Source organism: Bombus pascuorum, chromosome 7 (genome assembly GCF_905332965.1).
Source record: "Bombus pascuorum chromosome 7, iyBomPasc1.1, whole genome shotgun sequence".
NCBI classification, from domain to species: Eukaryota; Metazoa; Arthropoda; class Insecta; order Hymenoptera; family Apidae; genus Bombus; species Bombus pascuorum.
The window spans coordinates 10,947,039-10,969,235 of NC_083494.1; the positions used below are offsets into that span (position 1 = coordinate 10,947,039).

Consider the following 22,197-nt stretch of genomic DNA (forward strand, 5'->3'; position numbering starts at 1 on the left):
CTGTGCCTCGCCTCGTGCGCCTCTCTTCTCCTCTTCGTAACCCGTTTCTCTTTTTCCCTGTTGCTTTTCTACCTGCTCGCTTGCTCCTTCTTCGTCGTTTTCGCTTTATTTCTGCCTTCTTTTCTCTACTCTGTTTCTACTTGCTCGCGTAGAATCGATTCGTTAATTGAGAAAAATCCAGGGGACGATTGTCGATCGTTTTATAGTTTCATTCTGATTAGAAATTGATAATTATTGGTGAAGATTGATCAAGCAACAATTCCATGATTCATGAAGGATCGTTCGTCCTTCTCGCGAGGAATAACGATTTCGAAGGCTTACGAAGGACAGGAGAAAGCTAAACTGCAAGAGGGAAATTTCTCGAGCATTCGTTGACGAAGATTCAAGAGGATGAGAGGCACCCCGAGGCTCTGCAACACGATGACGAGCCGCAATTATGTCTCCACTGCCTGCCGACCGTGTAGAGGTCGTCGTGTACAGTAGGCCGCGAAAGTTCCAATTTGTCACAAATTTCTTTGGAAATTATTACCCTACTTTCTTTCCTCTTTAACTCGATCGTTCATATCAATACTTATCAGGACATACTTAATGAACGATTAATAAAATTTCAATAAAATATATATTATCTTATACACGTTGTCTTGTAAAAGAATCTTGTAAATCCATGAAGTAATTCAGGTTCTAAATCTATACATTTTTCTTTTTAGAAAAAAAATCTGATAATATATATTTCCTTTCCTAGCAATGCCAAAATTTATTTCACACTTCGTCCCCTCGATTTCATCGTCGATCCAGAATGCCAACGCGTGAATTGAATTTCCAAATTGTTTATTTACAACCTTATTTAAAACCTTTGATCCCCATGAGAATGCGCGGAAAAAATTTTTGACCAGATGGTACGTCGAGAACCCGATAATTTACATACCTGTACCCCGTAAAATTAAAAAGGATTCACTCGGTGCAAAATACCATCACGGCGTCGTCACTGACCTATAATATTCCAGACCACATATACCAACAGCCCTACGAATAATTCATAAATTAGTTGCCGATGAAAAGAAAGAAAATTCGATGTTGAAGTTTGGTCGGTTCATTTTTCTTCGCGTGGATCAACAGGTTTCGATCTGGTGCGATATCTCACCGATGGATCGACGGAATCTCGAACCGGGATCTTTCTATTTGCATCGTTAATACCTCTGTCGAGGATAAATCATTTTTCTTCGACAGAATGCCGCGGAGACCGCGAGTTACGCCGAGCTGTAATGTAACACCTGGCCAGCGGTTTAAGATACGAATCAGCTGTACGCAGGCCCTATAAACGAGCAGTTAACGTCGAATGCGGTTGTTGCCGCGTAACGACCACGGCACGCTAACCGTCCGTCGTTCCTCTAATTTATTTGCGAGTAAGGACACGGAGTAACAAGTCGGTTCTCCGAGAGTCAACGCACTTTTTCAAGTCGAATTCGAATTTCCGATATTGTAATTTTCGATATTTCTTGACTAACTCGAACTTGAGCCCTTGAGATGTTAACACTCGTATTTTTATTAAAACATGAATTTTTGTCATTGAGAATTTCATCGAAAAAGACTTGCAATTCGAATTCCTTTTCGATAGAAATTTCCATTAAAAGTCTTCGAATAATTTTTTTTCTTCTCATCAGTGGTAATGAACTTTATGAATATTTCAAGATATTTAGCAAAAGTTGTAACGTATAGAGATAAATCTGAATTAGAAATAAATCCGAATGCTTTGCTTTCTGGGAAAAGGACTGCGGGGTGTCCATTATCCTTGGCTCGATCGAGGATGATATATTCCCGAGATCGAGAGATAAATACAGGAAACCTAATGGATTATGAAATACCATAAACTCCGATCGAGCGTTTCTTTCACCATTTCCTTCCTCCACGTACGCGTCATTAACGTGCATTAGCGTATTCCAAAATTTCGCAACGGCCCCGAAAGAAACCCGTAATAAAGAAGAGTATACAGATCTTCGCGAACGATCAATAACGCTCCATGAGAAATTAGTTCTAACGTTGACGAGGTGACGCAACTTGTAGCAACCGCTGTACACTGCCGTGTGCTCTGAACTTCTCAGGAGTTCGCTTGAAGGAGAAGGGATCGCGGATGAAACGACCGACGCTGGGTATAGCGAGAGCGGAAAAAGCGCTAGATGTTTATGCAAGAAGAAAGAGATCATCGGCGAGAGAAGGAGCAAAATAACTTGGATCGAAAAGTAACAGTACAAGGCAGAAACTTCTTAAGCCGATGAAAGGGGGAAAGATAGCAATTCCAGATATCCAGAAGAAACGTCAAATTAATTAACCGGAGGAAACTTCGATATCCAGTGGATAAACTTCTCGACGATAACCGATGCTCGTTCGCTTCAGCTTGAAAAAGCCACGCTCGTTAGTCATATACACACGTCCGACAAATGAGCTTCTGACCACCTTTCAGCCTGCATCGCAATTAACGAAAACAAAAAGTCGTGCGCACATAGAAACGAGTTGAAAAGAGGCAGGAAGGGTTAGAGGGCCTGAAGGCGAAAGATCGCGGCGAAACTCGGCAAAAGAACCGGAGAAGTTCGGTCCAGAAGGAGCAAAGACAAAAACGAGGCTACACCGGTCACGACGACCAACGTATCAAAGGATAGCCGAGAGACAGAAAGAGAGAGAGAGAGAGAGAGAGAGGGAGAAAGACTGAACTGAAAACCAGCAGAAAGGAGAGAAAAATAGAGAGAATGGTGGAAGGAGAAAGGAGAGGGGAAATGAAAAAGAAGGGAGATGCAGATATTACGGCGGACCAAGAGAAAGCAGAAACGCGGACACGCATACACACATACACACACACACAGACAGATAGATCACCGACGAGGGAAAGGGAAGGAGAAGCCGAAGGAGCCGGAGGATGGGGTAAAACGGACCCACCGTGAGCCACGTTCCCACGATCTCATGAATGAACTCGCGTGGCTACTCGCCACGTGGTGGGGAGGCTACTCTCCTTTCTTACCCCTGCCTCCACTTCGTCTCTCGTCAACGGGCAACATCGTCCACGGTATCTCGGCTGTCCTCTCCGTGGTTCTCTTTCTACAGGAGGCAAAACCGAGACCTGGACACAACGTGGTAGGGGTAACATCTTCGTGGATCTACGGCCGGGGGTAAGGAACTCGGGGTCATCCTCGAGAAAGGATACGACACGTCGTTCGTTCGAGGAAATTCGAGCAAATTTCTTAATCTTCTACAAATGGATATTTCTCCCGTCCCACTGGCAAAAGAATTATGGATGATCACCATTTGAAATTGAAATAGAACGAATAGGAACTGACAATCGTTCTAAATAGCTCAAATTATTTACAAACAGATGTTTCTTTGCTGGCGAGGAAAAGAATTACGGTTGATTACCGCTTCTGAATGCAATAGAAGAAATAGGAAACGATAACGATTACAAGCAAGGTGCTTGATAACGATGTAATATAAGAATAAAAAATAAATAATCCTTATGGCGACGAGTCACAGACGTGACAGGGATTACTGTTCCGATTCGATAAAAGAAGATAGTGTTAATACTTCGATATCGTCTAATACAATGTTGCAACAGCTAACGCACGCTCAGGTGATTACTAAAGCAACTATAAAGCGCTTGACCGTGTAAACGAAAAGGTTTGGAGCACCTAAAAGCAAGCATGGCATACAGAAGACTAACAATCGTAACGGTATCTTTTTTACAAGAAAAGGAAAGGATCGTAAGTGTTGAAATATTAGGCAATAGGTTATGTCAGACACAAATACGGCGATGATTTCAACGGAGACTTTTTTCGAGTCACTTCCGGCGAGACGATTCATTGACGGAGATTTAAATGTCTATGAAAATTCATAAAAATTACGAACGAACTTCGAAGGTAGCTTTCACTATGTAATGGAACACAAGACGCTGTCTAAACTGAAAAAGGTTTATGTTTATATTGCAAACAAATTGGCGGAATATTCAGAAGAAAAGAAAAGTACAATAGCTCTATCGTTGAGACTGTATTGAACAAAATAGAACGATGCATGCGATCCTGAACGCGAGTGCATCGATCGATGCATTTGCTTGATGCTTCAATTTAGGTGTTCCCTTTACCGTGTTGACCACTACAACCGCTGACGCAATTTATATTAAACGGCGATGCGTCGGGACGGTTGGACGTTGCGCAAGAAACGGAGCAGGTTTCGCGGTAATTGCGCTTTGCAATTGTAAAAAGAGGCGATCACGCGGTGGGGGTAAAGTAATTCCGAGCGATTGGACCTGACAGCGGCGCCGTATTGAAATTTCCAAGAAATTGCATGCTTTTTACAGTGGACACTTTTACAGTCCCAATAACAAATTCAAGGAAAATAGTCTACTCCCACTATGGACAATTTCCTGTTAATTAACCCTCCGTAAGCAAACATAATACGAGTACAAGCTAAGTTCCTTTATATCCGATTACATATCGATTTTTATGCACTTATAACAAATTTTAATAGGCAATAATCCACGGATTATACGTAATATCGAAAAATATTTTCAACTCGTAAAAATATAGACTTGTATGAAAATTCGTAATCTATTTTTCGATGTCTGCAGCATAATTTTAATTCGAGAATAAAACTGGCAAGTCGGTCGGATTGGAAATTTTAATTCGAGCAGAACGAAACGTTAATTCGAATCGGGTTGTGCGAAATGTTTTTAACGACATCCGTAACATAATGCCAGCCAGAGAAACGCATTAACTTAGCGCGTATCAATCTGAAAATCAGAAATCAAGGCTCGATACCGGGGCGAATTAAACCGTTACGGGCTACTAATTGCCGGACCGGGTTTCGTGGCCGTCCACGGAGATAAACTGGCTTGTCGAATCACGTGAGAAAACACGAGAACGAGAAGCCGCTTCGTTTATTAGTTCCTGGTCCACCCTCCGCGGCCTGGCTCTCCGGTTGCCTCCTCGTGAATGAAGCTGAGTCGCGTGGCGCCTTGTGACGTCACAACCTGTTGCTACCTGTTTCTCTCCTTCCTCCTTTATTCCCTTCGTGTATACCTTCCTATCTGCTCCTTATCGACCGCATCTCCCCTCTACCAATCCACCAAGGCCTGTCTCTTTCTCTCTCGGTTCGTAACTCTTACGTGTTTTGGATAACGGTCATCTCGAAAGACTTTAGGCCTCGAGGTTTAGCATAACTTGGATCTGAATTAGATTGGAAACAACTTGGTCCACGTATTGAGAATAAGGTGCCAGTTTTCGGAGATTGTAAATAAATATTCGAAGTTAGTTCGATAATCTTTTTAGATATAGTTTATAGAGTTTTAATCCTTTCGTAAGACTTTTTGACTCAATTCGACGCTCTCTCTCTCATAGAAAGTTTTTGAAACAGAAAATTTCATTATGAGAAGAACAAGGTAACTATCTTCCCCTGTTACATTTTATACGAGTTAGAAGGAATCAAAGAATGATTTACATATTGTCAGTATCAGTGCTACCGTAATGCAACTTTAACTCTGTTGAATTGCGTGTATGTAAATGCTAACAACTCGCTAGTAGCTCGTCAAAGTAACGCAACCTCGAGGATTCCCCGGATTCCGGACCCAGGAAGATTCCTGTTTTACCCATGGTGGGTTACATGAACGACAACGACGCCGCCTATGTAGAAGACCTCGAAGTCCCTCTACACGGATCAGGTTAAAAAGCACCGATAGAGGTAGCCACTTTCCGGTTTCGATCGGTGACCTCGACGACACGGTGCAAAATCATTCACACGGATCGGGGGAGCGACAAGCGTATGCATTTTTCACGAGGCTAAACTATCTTTAAATCCCGCTCAATAAGGTGTCGGGCAGTGAGAGAAAGGTTCGTTTCTATCGAACGCCTCCGACCAATGCCCCCGGCAACGTCTATTTAAGGCGAACAGAAACACCGATCGAACCGGTATAATCGAACGAATCGTTAACTTACTCGCTAACGCGTCGTGTGTACTTTTATCAAAGGTATTTACGATTTATCAGGAGCGAAATTGATTATTCTACGAATCGATGGTAACACGTTCGCGATTACGTAATCTGAAAGAATAGTAGCCTTCTTTGTTTTTATGAATTATTAACGATCCTTTATAAACGATCTACGCTGGGACAAAAATATCAGGGACAAAAATGGAAGTGGATTTAAACGACGAAGAACGAATCGGAGGGAGAAATTCGCGGCAGAAAAACAGAACGACACTTGAAGAATATATATCCCTCGTCTAAAAATAGACCATCGATGCATCGCATTCTCGGTTCGGAGAATGAGCAGCGGTATAAATCATTGAAACAACAAGCTGTCAGTCACCGATAACCGATTCCAGAGATCGATTCACGACGTTTAACCGAGGCAAGGTAAATTTCTCAATGAATTTACCAAAAATAACCAGCATTTGTTACCGAAGACAGAGGTATCAATGAAAGAGGTACTGAAAGGTCCTCGCCAATTCTATTAACATAATACAAGACGAAAACTTACCGCTTTCGTTACTTTTTATCTATTATTCTTTTGCTTCAACGAGAAGAACACATATACAGATTGAATAACGAATTCACGAATTGAAACGAATTGAAACTTGAATACGATCAACGAAAGAATGATAAAATCTATATCGTTCCAATTCTTCCTTTTCTCTAACAACAAGAGAAACATATACAATTTCAACTAACCAACTTATCAATGAATCTGTTAACAATGAACGTCCATCATTATCAAACAAACAAGTATCAATGAACAGACACAAAACCGCCTCCACAAATTTCCTTGGCGTAATCTATACTAATAACCTACCATTCTACTCCTACTATTCTTGTCATTCAACAAGAAAAATATATATACATAAGACTCAACGACAACTCCTCTCTATGCAAAAGCTTCTGAAGAAGGTCCGTCCTTCAGAGTTCTCGAGGAGCGTTCCAAGCGAGCGCAGGGCAATTTGGAAATCTTGAAATTCCCTCTTCACGAGCGCAGCATCTGTCCACGGGCAAACGAGAGGCCCAGATGAGGGAAAGAACAACGAAGAGAAAAAGAGAAAAAGAGAGAGAGAGAGAGAGGGAGGGACAGAAGAGTTTGTTTGAAACTGTAAATCGTCGTCTCCCGGGATCGAGGACGTGAGAACTGTATCTGCGTCTGGTCTCCGGTAGGTAAGCAAACCGGGCCGAACGAGAGACAGGGACGAGAAGTTGAAGAGGAGAGGAGAGAAAGGGGAGACTCGACCGCACGCACAGCTGCGGTTACGCATTTCGCGCAATGCTTCTTCACTGTACTCTCTGCAGAACCTCGGGAGAATGGCCCACGCCAACGATCGATTCCCTTCGATGACAAACGAACGTTTCTTTTCAAAAACGACCGTCGAGAGATAGTACTTGTAACCCGTAGCTATAGCTTGAGATGTACGAAAAGGAAGAATAGTAGATAGGACAGGGAAAGGGGAGATTGTACCTATTCACTTGAAACGTCCATCTTTAGGTACAATAATTTCTTTGTTCAGGGGTCTCCTATTGTTTTCCGTGTGGTTTCATTTCCGTTAACGATGGATTGCATCATATTGATATAAATGAGATTAACCTGTCTTTAAACATTTTTTGTTATATAACCATAAAAGGTACGAATTAGAGGCACGAGTTAATTAGTTAGAAATTTCGAAGGATAGCCTACAGGATTTTAATTCGTGCTTCGATTGCCTGACCACGTAGCTACATCATCGCTTTGATGCCTCTATGATGTTCAAATTGGCTGCTACCCGTTCCGCCAAAAGGGTCAACTCCATTTACAATATCCTTTCTCCTGTTTTATCATGCTACCGATGTAATTACATTTTACGTACCATTATAATCGTTTTATCGTTAACAACAGTATAAAAAAAGAATCTGACAAGAGTTGCATGAAGGTAGAGGATTTAATTATAATGAAAAGGGTTAAAAATAATCGATTGATCGAACGAGCTCGTACGAAGGAGTAACAGGTAGACGCAAGTAGAATGCAAGCGGTGGATAATATACAAAAAAGGCGAGCGACACTGAAGCGTGGGACCGGTCAACGTGGTCCCATAAGTTCACGTTTCCCTTTCATGATCCTTTCGAGCGTGCACCCTCGTCCAATCGCTCTTCCCCACGATCACGCACATTCTCATGCACTCGTCAGGCTTCGACCGCATTTTTTCTTTTTCTTTTTTTTCCTTTCAACGTTTTCCCTCCTGTTCTCTCCGTGTCGAATACTCCAACGATCCGATCTCTAATTTTTACCGACAGCCTCGTGGGGAAGCCTTTGACTTTGCGACGATCCCCCGCCAAAATGGAAAACACGAACAGCGATACACGGATACATCGAATTTCTCAGTTTCTCGATTGCTCGAAAACTTCGTCGTCTGTTTCGCGTCAGCGTCAAGAATCGACGAGAAAACAATTCGCAAAGACCAACCACTTCCCCCCGTGGCAAACAGTCTTCCAAGACTGCAAGATACACTATGCAGACGACGACGATTCCGCGAATTGCATTTCGAAAACCAAGATATCCTTTCCCACGTGTACGCGTGGAAAAAGCATCGTGTACTGTGGAAAGTACGTGCATTCACAAACGAATATAGAAAATGGGAAAGAGTAAAACGAACGAAGCTGAGCGACGTGAAGAAAGATGAGGGCCGGTACATACCGCTCTAAGTACGCGTACTGCTTTTTTCTGCAATGGAATTTTCCGATCTATTGACCAGCCACATAATTGTCCTTTCGATATACTTTTTTCAAATAATGAATTCTTTCGATCACTTTTTACAGACTTCCAGCGTATTTGTCTATATTATAACAAGTTCAAAGACATATATCTATACTTGAGCATATCTGTTACTAAACAGTCCTAGAACAGATCCAGCAGCAAGATGCCAGTGACAGACAAGAACGATACAATTCAGAATCCAGAGACTTAACGGCGAATGTCAAAAACGCTACTAGCTTCGACACTTGTCAAACAACCTAGTAAATCCTCCACCGCTATTGGAAAATAACATTAAACCTTTAAACTATTCAGAGAGCGACTTCTTGTTTCCTTCTATTTCACGAGACTCGTCTTTTCCTCACCCAAGAAATCCAACGACATTGTCTCTCGTCGATATACACCACCGATATCGCGCTCGTAGAGAAAAAAGCATGTGTCTACCGTATAAAAGAAAATGTAAAGGATCTGATTCGAAAGTCGTCGCGTTCGAGGATGCCTGGTAAAAACTTCAGCTCGCGCGCTCGTATCTTTCTGTCCCGCCACTTTTAAATAACGCTACTGTACCCTGGCCTACGTGACTAGACTCTCTCCTGTCTGCTTGTGTGTTTGTACACCGATGAATCTTATCAATCACTCGTCGTACAAGGCAGACGAATATTTTTTCCCCTCCCCTTAAATGCTAAATGGCGTTCTTCTGCGACAGGGACACGCGCCATCGCGCAGCCTGTCACCTGACGCAGTTTATAGTGAAATTTTAATCGAAACAACTCAAGAAATACCTATGGACTGTTAAGTCGACGCCTACATTGTCCGTTTTGCAGTGTTTCACGAAGGTGTCTGGAGACTTACAAGTTTCGTACAAGAGATATTCTACTAGTTAACGATGAACCTCCCGCTGTAGGTACAGATAGGACTGCTAGATTAGATCTATGGCCGAGATTGTTTTATCTTTCTGCCTATGTACTGCGCACGGAATAGCGATGTTTCTAACGGAAAGATACTTGTCCCTGAATTGCCAAATTTTGTGACAAAGGGCCACTTTCTTCCTGGACGTCTTGGTAATAGAGGAAGGAAATGGAGAAAAAAGTGAAACGCTTATCTTTCTTACTGGAAAACTTGAAATCTTATTCCACGTACGACTATAAATAATAGAATAAATGCATAACTGACTTATCTGATGGAATATAACGCAAATTCTATTCTAAATATGACTCCAAACTGTAGAATAATTTATCGCTTTAGTGGTAAAAAGCGTAAATTCTATTCTAAATACGTTTGTAAATGGTAGAATAATTTATTTAGCTATTGAGGTTAACATCACGGTAGAGCTAAAATTGTAACTGTTGACTCCAAATCAATTATGTATGGATCTCTCATTTATATTTGCATTTCTTACATTATTTACCATTCCAACTTTTCAATCACCGATCGTTATTTTTCGTCCCAATTTATCTAGCATGTAAAGCAAATTGAAACCGCATGAAGAAACGTAAGAAATTATTTATCAGACTCGATAGCACTAAATTCTTGATCAACCAATTGCACCATCGAATGATCGCACCTCGATCGAATCGTCCACAGGAAACAATGAAAGACTTCACCATTGATTCGAGAAAGGGTCAATCTACGTTACAAAAAGTTGTCTAAGATTTTCAAAAGCGGGGGAGTTGTCGATCGCGGTATCCAATTTGTCATTCCAAGAAGCGATCCTGGATAGTGAGTGATGGCTGCGTATATATATATGTATATATAAATATATACACACATATATAAATACACACGCATACACATATGCACACATATATATATATATATCCAATTTATTCCGCAGCCAGGTAGCGAGCACCGGATGAGCATGGCTCGACGTCTTACGTGCCCTGTGTGCTACGAAGGGCCTTCTACGACGAAGAAAGAAAGCCAACCACGCTCTCACTTTTCTCCACGATCATGTGTTACGGTACCGAAGGACAGACCTGTGCCAAGTCTTTCTGCTGCCAACGCATTTTCGCAGCGTTTGCTCGCATCTTTTCACGCAATCCTTCGAGTTCCACTCACGAAGATCCCTAGATCAATACCAAGAATTCTTTGTTGCAGGTTCGTACATAGAACATCCGGTTGCTTTTGACCAAGGATTCGACTCGAACGAGTTCTGCATCGCACGTGGTGCCGCCGGAGGAAGAGAAAACCTTCGCTTGCTTTTCCTTTGACACGTGATAGATTTTTACAGCCCCCCTCGAGAGAACCGGCGAGTTTTCAAGGACAGCATAAACGGTGTGTTACCCTTACCCGAAACGAGCTTAGGACGAGAGTGGTACAAGTTTATGAGGATTGAGAAGTACCCTTTGTAAGAATTGTATTTTTCCGTTGATCGCAGTTAACGAAGATCGCCCATCGAAATACTCGAAATAGCATGGCAGGGTTAATCTCCACGCAATTTCCATTTACCTTAGCGACTGTACCTCGAATCTAACTTCACTCGACAATGATTACAATCTCGTTCTAAATATGTTTCACTGTTCGGACTATCTTAACTAAACCACAAAAACATTCTCAAGAACGCCTGTCTTAGTCGCAAATCTCTTATCTCTTTATCTTTTCTATCACCAAACACAAGATCCAAATTAGCGCGATTAGCCAGAGCAATTACCGTCGCGGGTCAGGTTTTGCTCTTAAGAGTAGAGCTGAACCAGACGATTAATTAACTCGAAAGCCGCTGTGCGTCGCGATTGCGATAATTAGAGGAACGAGAGGTGGTCGTCGTGCTCGTGTACGCAATTTTCTTATTACCGTAGTGTCGGTTTTCCAGTCTGGCAAGACTGAACGGCAAGGAAACACGGAAAGAAACAAAATTTCCACGCGTTTGTACGCGTCAATGTCGCCGTGGACAATGGCTATTTGCATAAAACATTCCGGCCGGCAACTGTCATCAGATGTCCTATCAGGTGGCAACGGGGTGAGAAAGGAGATCCGGTAACAATGGCGAACAGAGCGGTTGTTACGACTAAGTCCGAGAAAACTTGCATTATTCAATGGCCTCCTGCGGCCGTCAGGAAAATGTAAACGTCTCCTCGTTCCAACTACGCTCGAATAAAATAATTCCTTTCCCCATCGCAGGAAGGAACCGATCTTTTATTTAATCTTCGGGGACTAAAGACTATACGTTTGTCTCTTTTTGGAAGAAACCTGATATACACAGTCAACCATGAAAGTTTAGTTACGTACGTCCAACTGAAGTCGCATTCTATTAGAGAATCTACGTTTACACTTGCGTATTAACACGAAATCAATTTGCTTAGTATATTAACGTACTTCCCAGAGGAATGGGAAAAATGTAGATGTTTACCCGAGGAAAGTGTCGAAATGAAATTACGTCAGAAATTAGATAATCTTTAATTTTATCGATACTACTAGATCGCGTCATTTTCTTTAAATATGTGTGTAAGTTTGGTTAACAGGTCTTTTTCTAAATTTAAAGACGGTACGTAGACTTTGTATCTTAAGCTTACAAATTATACAAATTTATTTATATAGAACTAATTCGAGGCACGTTTCTACCACGGTGATTTTTATCGAGTTTCTGCAAACATTAAGAAACAGATAAAAACTAGCGTTAATCAGTAACTAGTTACGTGAGTGAGGCTGGCCTTCGCGAGCTGGAATTCGATTGAGAATTCTAAATTTTCCACCAGCCTCGACAGACCAGCATATCAGCGTTTCGACGGTTTCCATGGGAAAAACGCTACGTCAACGTGTAACTAAAGTAACGTCAACGCTGACGAAGGTTGAATGACTCGTAACGAAACCGTTAATTACTACAACCGCGATGCGTTTGTTACATTCACGCTTGGTTAAACGTTTCTGCTTTACCGATCCTAGTACTTGCATAACATTTGATAGATGAGACAAATCTCTGCCTAGATCTTCCAGTTCTTCTCGTCAAAAATATATTCTTCCCAATAGAAGAATCGATCTTTCCTTTAAAAATCCACCATTTCCTTCGTCTTTTAAACAACCAGGCAAACTGTGAAAAATCCACTTTCGCTTTCTTTCAGTTTCGACAAATTCGACTCGATCTCGATCGAACTGAGTTCTATTGAAACAAGCGAATCTCTTTCGTCGATGTTTCCGCGATCCTCTGGTTTCTCGTCGAAGAAAATCGCATTGGCGGAAAGCAAAGCACGGTGGAATGGAATCACCGTGTTAAAACATTTCCAAGGATGATTCATGGATCACGCGAGAACTGGAAAACCGTGGAATCAGTGAAAAATTGTGATCGTGTGTGTAACGAGCGCCAACGTAGAGGAGTAGATAAGTGGGTGGACGACGATCCAGCAGCGGGCCAGAGTGCGTGCGTACACGCGCACGTACACACGCCAGTAAAGGAGAATGGAAGGCGGGGGCGTTCAGTGGGGGGGCCTTAATGAGGATGCTGCTGATTATCCAATTCGTAAATTCTCGCTACATTTTGATCGTGCTCGCCGAGCCGCGAGTAACAAGAATTATTCCATGCTCCGTGCCAACCGATTTCCTCCGACGACATTCCATCAATTTTTCGTGATTTCCACGTGCCTCGCTTATCTTCACCTACTCGACTGTCTTTTAAGAAATCCAGGTTGAAATTACGATTACCACGAACGTGGATAAACATGACAGAATTAAATTTCGTTTTATTCGTTTTCGCTTCGAAGCTATTTATGAACAATATATTTAAACGAATGATATACTTATTTGCTATTATGAAATGAATTTCTTAGAGATTCTGTGGGTCTAAGTAGGACAGGTTCGATCGATGAATCGTTAAATGTTTCTTTCTTCAGCTGACAAGGTTGATCGATATTTTGGTCGGTTCCTTAAAGGAAAGGGAATGTGTACATCGCGCATATTAACCACTTTGCCGACAGCATTGACGCAATTGCATCGTCGAAGTATTCATTGTCAAGGACGAGTCGAGCTTCTTCCTTTGGTCGCAGACGTTGCATTAAAACAGTACAGATCGTATAATAGAAATATTGGGAACGAGTGCTCGTAACGGGACGGAATTTCGCAAGAAAATACTCCACGGTGGCCTTTGCTCACCTCTAGACACCGATCGAAGCGATTGATAACAACTGGACAGATAACAGATGGACAGAGTCGCCGTTTAATATTCAACTATTCCGACAGTGTGTCCTCCGAGCGAACATATCGCATCTGTTAAAGCACTGCACTTTCTGCGATTTACTCGTCAATCAACCCTTCCAACGAAAGATATTTCGATATATGTACTCTGTATTTCTCGCCTCTATGGGTCACCATATAGAGACTAACCAACCTGTCGTTCGTGGAATTCGTTTTTGTTCGTCACGAGACTCGCGCCGCGTGCGTCGAGCAAATTGTATGCAAATCGACTGGCGATATTTTTAGACTATTATATGCGCTCTTGATCAATTGTCCTGTACCTTTCGAATACAGATACGCAGTTTAATACTCAAAAGCCTCTTCCAAGAATTTTCGTACGAGCATACGTTTCGACCAACGTTATCCGTTTTCTTTTTCATTTCTTTCCCTTTTCTTCGCAGAATATTTCATCTCTTTTTTTCGTGGAAAAAAAGTACCACGAAAGATACTCTCCTCTCTTTCTCCCTAAGATCGGTCACCCTCTCATTTTTGTTCCTCGCCGCACCGTTTTAAATTTTAAAATAGCGCAACACGCAACGTCGTGCGAGTCGGTCTGCGCGATCTAATCGGACAAGTTATACACGAGTAAGTGCTTATGCAGCTACCGCTCATATTATGCAAGCATCACTCGATGTAAGTGCACCTTTTAGTGTCACAATCCAACAGTTAACAGGACACTACAACCACGCTGTTGGATCGATCGTGTTTCAACAGAGACACAGGTCTGGAATAGCTGATTCCAGAATTCTTTCGACTACCCACATAAACCCTTCCATCTTCGGCCCTCGAGGTGGTAAACAAAATTCCAAGCCATTTTTACATCCTCCCGTAAAACACGAGCGAACCGAGCAAGGATTTTCCGCTGACTCCGCGCGATTCCGATCGAATGCCTGATACTTGAGAAAATAGAATATCCAAATGAATAAAAGAAACTTTATACGTGTGCTCTGCGATCTTTGGAAAATACTATCAATAACATTGTATTCGCGTTCAAAACGACTCAATTCAACACTTTTGTTGAATTTCATCGATACAACGTGCAACGTGTTCCATAATCAATTGGAAGGCTTAGCGGAGAAGTAAAGTATCTAAAATCATATCATTTCAAAAAACAGGAGAAACAGAAAATTCGTATTTATGTAGAAAATGTTGTTTTCGATCTCCAAGCGTATGCGAATGTTCTAACGTTTACGACCACAGACTCTTCTATTAAAAATCAACTTATACCATCTATAGTTTCCTCAAATTACAGATTCATTCAGTTTATACTATTTTTCCTCCGAGTTTCAGAGTTATTCTACGTCCGATCTAATAGAAAAAAGAAACTAGTTAGCAACCTAGCGAATAAAGACGTCAAAAAAGCGAACAAACTTTCTCAAAATAAAGTACAGCTAATCCCACGCAAAAGGGAAAGGGGAAAATTAGCGATTATGATTACAATTACGTTATTCCCCTGTCCGGAAACCTGTTACGCGTTCGTGGCACATATAACCGCGTGCATTAACTATAAAGATGCCCGATGAATATGCCTGCGAGACTGCGGGAAATTCAACGTTCCCCCACAGGCTACTGAAACGCGCGGTGAATTAACGTCACACAAGGGAGCCTCGAAACGTTCCCTCCCTCTCTTCTCTCCTCCACCGCTCACAATAGGTATCTTGTGGCGCGTTAAAACTACAATGGCCGCGTACATGGCTAATTGAAACATTTGCCTGGACGATTACTAGACCGGCCGGGTAAACACACGCGTGAGCGTGTCATTTTCTCACGCCAACACCCGATACCCCGGGACAAATTGCATAGTTACATAGTATATATCGCGATCGTTCGATCGCTTCGTGTATATGAAACGTGAATAATCGTTCGACCTAGGAGTAAGCTCTTCTACGAAGAAAAAATTATACGTTCGTCAACCCTTTCGCTGATAATATTTCTGCTTCTCAGAAGTCGAATTGATCGATTCTAGATTTTTGTCAATTTTTCAATCTTATCATAAATTTCAGCATAAATTGGCGATTAACGTTTGATCGTGCGAATACAAAACATCTACTTTCGTAAGTTTATTTACGCGAGGATAATAACAATAAATTCTGTGATAAATTAAAAAAGAACAAAAGAAAAATGGTATTTGTCGCTCTTTCTCTGCTTTTCGATTTATCGAGATGATCAACGTGCTTCTTAAACCATCTCAATTTACCACTTTCCAATCAGCTTTCGTAAATCTCTAAAGTTTATTTCAATTCCATATTTTATTCGGTGAAATTATATTTGAATATATAGAAGTAGAACTAATTTGTAACACGTTGAATAAGGCGCAGCGAAAGGGTTAAAGCGAGAAACGGAACTGGAAATCACAGGCCTGTTAATGAATCAATACGATATTGGAGACAAATAAAGCGCGAATCGAACACAAAGGCGATGGAAATATGCGATTAACACCCTTGATTAACTCGCAGCCTGTGCTTCTTATAGATTCGCTATCATTAGCAGGAAAAATCTCCGCGATACTTGCTACGTAGTTTAAAAGGGGACCCTCGATCGTGTATCCCTTCACAAAGAGAAATAACGTAGACTTTATCTACCCACGTAGAGTATAAAGTAGCTTCTACTAAATACCAAAAAATATTTTTCAAGTTACCGATCTATGGCTATCATTGAAGAACATTAGGTCAGACCCAAAAGATCGTCGATTAAAAATGATTAATTACAAACCTTTTCGTTACGCTATCTGTTATTCAAATTGAAAGTATTTTTGTCAAAAGTAACTAAAGCTCTTCTATCACGTCAGTTTCCCAGATATAGATCTGAATCGATCCGCAAGGTCAGTTAACCCGGAGCATCGACGAGGTTTAACAAGCAAGAACCCTCATTGATGCTCGACGAATCTACGATCGTCCAACGGGCCAGGTGATTTCCAGTTACCGTAAGCGTTTCAAACATAGGGAAAAGTCGAATGGAAAAGAAAAACTCACCTAAGGAGCTCTCCGGATCGGACAGGTCGGAGAGAGAGGGCACTTTCCGCATCGAGGTGAACCTGCCGGAGAGGGCAGGCACCAGGCCCTCTTCCTCGGCGTCAGAGGCCAGCTCTTGTTTCATCAACTTCGCCATAACCGTCAACATGCCGCCACCGTCGCTAATGCTGCCGCCTCCCAGATAGCTGCCCACGCCTCTGGCATCGCGCTGAAAGAAGAAAAAAGCAGAGACTTTCTTTTTAATTCGATCTATTGACAGAATGATGCATTGTTGCTCCGTTTTTGTTAATGTCGATCGTGAACGAGAATCAGATTCGTTAAAGAAAAGCAGTAAAAAGAATAAATTGGTAACGTTCGCACAACATAAGAGAGCGATGTTAGACAATGTTACGAATAGTCTAGTTTCACAGTTACGACAGACTAGACGTTGCTGTTGGTTTATTTAAATTAAAGACGGTCAGTGTTTAGCTATAGTTACATTGTATACGTATATGTTAATGTATATAAATTGTGTATATAAATTCTTATAGCGTGTACATTTCGGATAATGCATTGGTTAAAGCGACAGTTCGTCGGAACACGACATTCACTCTAACTATTATCTCACGCGTAGCTAATGGACGAATCTTACTTAAGGATCATTGCCTACTGTATGTTCCGTAAGCGACAAATCCACGTAACTCTCACTATCTTCGTACTATAATACTATTACGATATGACGTACAGATTTGTATCTGTTCTTGGTACAGTTATCGAAACAAGCCCGAGGAGATTCTAGTATGAAAGAACCAAGCCAAAACAAGGATCTGTGAAACATTAAAGAACGAGAAGTAAAACAACAGAGACAGAGAGGAGAAGAAACTCGATGAAGAGAGCGATAAGAATCAATGATCGTCGAGGGATGGTGGCTGAAGGAGAGAGAAAGAAGGTCGGGATCGTAGGAAGGTAGGATGAAAGAGTCGCGAGGAGACGGCGTCTCGGTAGAGGCATGAATGGACGGTGAACCTGCTGGAGTTGACGTGCCGGAAGGGGAGAAGAGCGGAAAAAGAGCAACGGTAGGGAGGAGAATGGGCAGAGAACGACAGGAGGTGGAGGGGGTGGATAAAGGAGAGCTCGACGCGGGAGAAAGAAATAAAATCGCTGAATAAGAAACGGGCAACGAGAGAAACGGTACGGGAGGTAGATCACAAGGCAGAAAAAGATGGAGAAGAAACGAGATGGATGACTGAATGATCGATGAAGATGGAGAAACACGAGGGACAGAGATATGTTGAAAAGAGACCGAAGGGAAAGAGAAGGGAAGAGAAACCGCAACGGTTTGATCGAGACGAAATTAAACTTTAGGTGGAAGAAAGATGAATGTACCGACGAGGACGAATTTCATGGGAGATTTCATAGAGTTATTACTCGTTTAAAATACATCGTGCTATATACGCTACGTCGAGAAGAATGTTACGAAAATGTAAAAAATTCAAGCTGACCGAGGATGACCGACAAATTAATATTACAGCTATAGCGGTGGGTGGAAAAAGGGAAAAGGAAAAGGAAAGAGGGAAAGAAAGAGAGAGAGAGAGAGGGATATAAGATGCAACAGAGTCGGCGCGCTTGGCGATAGCTACGACCGCTTGACCTTCGTGCGAGGGACTCCAAGTTGAATGAAACGCTGCACAAGAGAGTGACGCAACGGTACGCAATGCAACGACAGCGCTGCGACGCGATGCAACATTCTAACCTCGCCGTACCTACGCTTCTCGTCCCCTCTCCCTATCTGCTCTCTCCTTTTACGCTGCTCTTCTCTCCTCTGTTTCCCTTTACCTCTCTCACGATGTACTCTATCACCAGGTCTCGCCCACCTCGTTGCACTCTCCGCATCTTTCCCCTCTAATTCTTTCCACTTTTCCCTCCTCCACTGTCGCTGGAGAGCCAGTCCATCAGCCACCCTTCCTCCATCACCAGACGCTCGTCGGTCATAGACGCAGGACCATACCGGTGATGGCACTCCAACCAAGTGCACGGTACACGCATCAATTCGATAAACTACAGTACATAAATCTTGAATTTACCACGGAAAATGTAGAGAACGAGACTTAACTCGGTAAATAACCGTCATCCTGGCGCCATGGGGGTTTTCATGTTGGAATTTAAGGTGTTTAGATGATAATCACAGAATCGAGCATCGAGTCACATTTCCTAGGATAATCAGTATTTACATTTACGAGAAGATACAAATGCCATGAGTATATAATATTTGCGTGTATCTACATTATTGATAACTGAACACGAGCGAACATCGAGTATTCAGACTTTCTATCTCCCTACATCGCGTTGCTATCGTTCTAAGTATTCTGTTTTCTAGAGATACCGCTCGCTAGCGCCCACGATACCAACGCTCAATGGAAAGTTTAGAATATGGAAGATCGCATAGGAGTATTACAAGTTCTATGTCTAATAGAGCAAGATTTTCCATGGATGAAAGCGCGAAGTAAGAAAAGTGATCTCGCGTTAATGGGAGAGCCGATTAAATCGTGAATCGAACAACGGCCCCTCTGTCTTACACGATAATTATTTTCCCCCACGTATTGCCTGTACACATACGAACGCAACACGTGTATGCAGAGAAGCGGTCTGCTGGTAATTCTTGTCACGCGTTGCTTGCCGTCTTTCTCCGCCAGTTCATCTATCTGTTTACCTATCTCTTCCTCTTTCATCATCGGCATTCGAACGATACCGAGCCGTGCCGATTCGTTCCACTACGTTAGACCTACGTGACCGTACGTTCAGGCCACTTGCTTCCGAACCAAACTGCCAAGCCCGATCCGTGAGACCAGCCATCGAGATTATTTTAGTATCGTGTAAGCAATATAACATACGAGTCTCGATAAAGCTATCATTTTGATTTACATCTTCACCTTCTTTCTCTTACGTATTTTTTAACCTATTAACCGTGTCATCCTTTTGCCAGAATTTCTGCAATCACGAAATTTAAAGTTAAAAAAGTCAAATTAATCTCAAACAGTTTGGTTTTAATTCTTTCGAATGTAAGTATGATGTAATTTGTTTTCGGAAGAAACGAAAGTTTGACGAACAATAAACGTCTATGAAGAGATTAATGCCACGTGTTAACAGATTAAAGTGAAACAGTAAACTACGGATATTTATGCATTTACGAGATATTACACAATACGCATAATACGACAAAGTACTTATACGAAATATTTACAATGTAACAGCTGCGATAGATCTTAATTTATATATTTATAGCGAAAAATGAACATCGTTTATAATTTTCACAAGCAGCAGTCTAGAAACGATAAGTCCAAGGTTTTCCGTATCTTTTCCTCGTACATATATGTTCAACGAGGTTGGACGAGAAGAAAACGTGGATAAGAACGGAACATCGTCTACGCGAATTCACTTACCGCGATCGATGACTGTGCATTGTACTCGCGCCTAGATCAATTAATCGCCGTACGAATTGCGAACTATACAATTCGCAATTATTTCTCGGAAATCGGCGTCGTCTATCCCCGAGCCAAAACGTCACGGGTACAGCTCCCACTCCTTTATTCTTTACAATTGACGCAACGAGTATTCATCACCGTTGAAACATTCGGGCGAGCCATCTATTTCTTTTCTAAGAAGAAAGAAAACGAACAGTCATTTCCATTTTAGATAATGTCCCCTCCCTACAAAGTATTAACTTCCACGAATTCCCCAAAACCATAACAGATAACTTTATCGTTTTATTGGAAGAATACACGTTGCCTCGGTGTATACGGTTATCATTTTATAGCACAATTCTCTGAACCAGTCGGATCGTAGAGCACGATCGGAGCGGTAGGAAAGGGAATATCGTATAAAGCGTTAAGCTTCCATCTTCGTGCACAAAGTCCGCACCTTTGGGCAGCACGACGACCTGGTTCGTACAAGAAACTCGGCATTATACTCTTTCTGAACGGACTCGAACCGTTCTCTGAATGAGTGAGTAACAGAGTCTACGAAGAAGGGGGACAGAGAGGAATCGTCGAAAGAGAAGCGAACAGACGAAGAGGGAGCCGGCTAAGAGACTGTGTTCTCTGACTGACCGAGAGGACCAACGGCGAAAGCCAAGAGAGAGAAGATCGTCGAATACGCCCTTGAAAGGAAGAAACGAAAAGGAGCTATTAGCACGTTTCACGTCTACCACGATCGCCAGCTATTTTTACCCCCCATTTGCTTCTACGTTTCTTTCTTTTCTCTTCGCGCTCCTTCATCGTGTGGTAACATATTATTCTGAAACGTTTCGGCATGGAAATTTAGTCGGAGAGTTATGTTTCTTGAATCTTTGCCATTAGTTTGGGAATCAGGCTACAGCTGAGGTTGCATTCGTAGAACGAATGTTGCAATCGAACTTCTCCTGATTCGAATCAAAGATATCGATATCGAAACGCTAATAGAAGTGAGATTCCATTTATGTCCAATAATGATAGAAATTGAAGCAAAAATTTGTGGCTGACTTTTAGCGCTAATGACATTATTGAATATTTAATTCCACGTTTCATTCGCTTAATTGGATTCGGACGGCGGTTCAGTTAATTGGCCACTAACTAAAATTTCATCCCAGTAAGTGAAGTTCTATCGTGATTTCGAAGAATACTAGAAAGATCGTTCTAACCAATTGGCTTCAGAGCGAGCCAAGAAGCCAAGGAAAAAAGACAGACGACTCACGAGAAATATCGAACGAGTTCACCGAGCAATAGGCAAGATTGTTTCAACCAACGTGCGAGCAAAAATAGACGTCGAACCGCGTTCCCAGTAATGGTCCTTTCAGACATGTAAATCTATTCGAGCCACGCAGTAGCAGGAGCAAAAACGGTCGAAAATATTTTTCCAAGATCGAATCGTGACTCGGTCACTTGGAGACTCGTTTGAAAACCGTTCCATCTTTAAACATTCAACGTCCAATTCAATGAAACCTGCAAGTCGCATCTTGATTCGATTATCTCGATCGCACGAAATAGAAACTAGTACGTATTTCGAACGCAGAGAATCCGTTCAACGTCGAGATTTCAGACGGTTCACGACGATGCATCGTGAAACATTCGTCGGTTCCTTAACGAACGATATCGACAACTGGAGACGTGTGTCAAATGAAAAATAAACGGACGAGACGTTCGGCTGTTCATGTTTAACGCTAGCGATTCCATTAATTGACAGCGTGATTATAAATTAAAGACAAAGTAATATAATTAGCAGATAAATGCAACAGCAGCTGCGGGATAATCGAGAAACATGAGACACTGAATTGAAATGTCTTCAATTTTTTAAAAGAATCTCCGATCAAG

General features: G+C 41.9%; 1 protein-coding gene across 4 annotated transcripts in view; it reads right to left on the reverse strand.

The window, feature by feature from the left end:
- The window catches only part of LOC132909361 (ETS-like protein pointed), a 144,185-nt gene that overhangs the window by 111,357 nt on the left and 10,631 nt on the right, over positions 1–22,197 (reverse strand). For all 4 annotated transcript variants that reach the window (XM_060964152.1, XM_060964150.1, XM_060964154.1 and 1 more), the window contains one exon: positions 16,874–17,081. In XM_060964152.1, coding sequence (XP_060820135.1) covers positions 16,874–17,021 — 148 coding nt within the window. In that variant the 5' untranslated portion in view covers positions 17,022–17,081. The remainder of the gene's footprint in view (positions 1–16,873; positions 17,082–22,197) is intronic.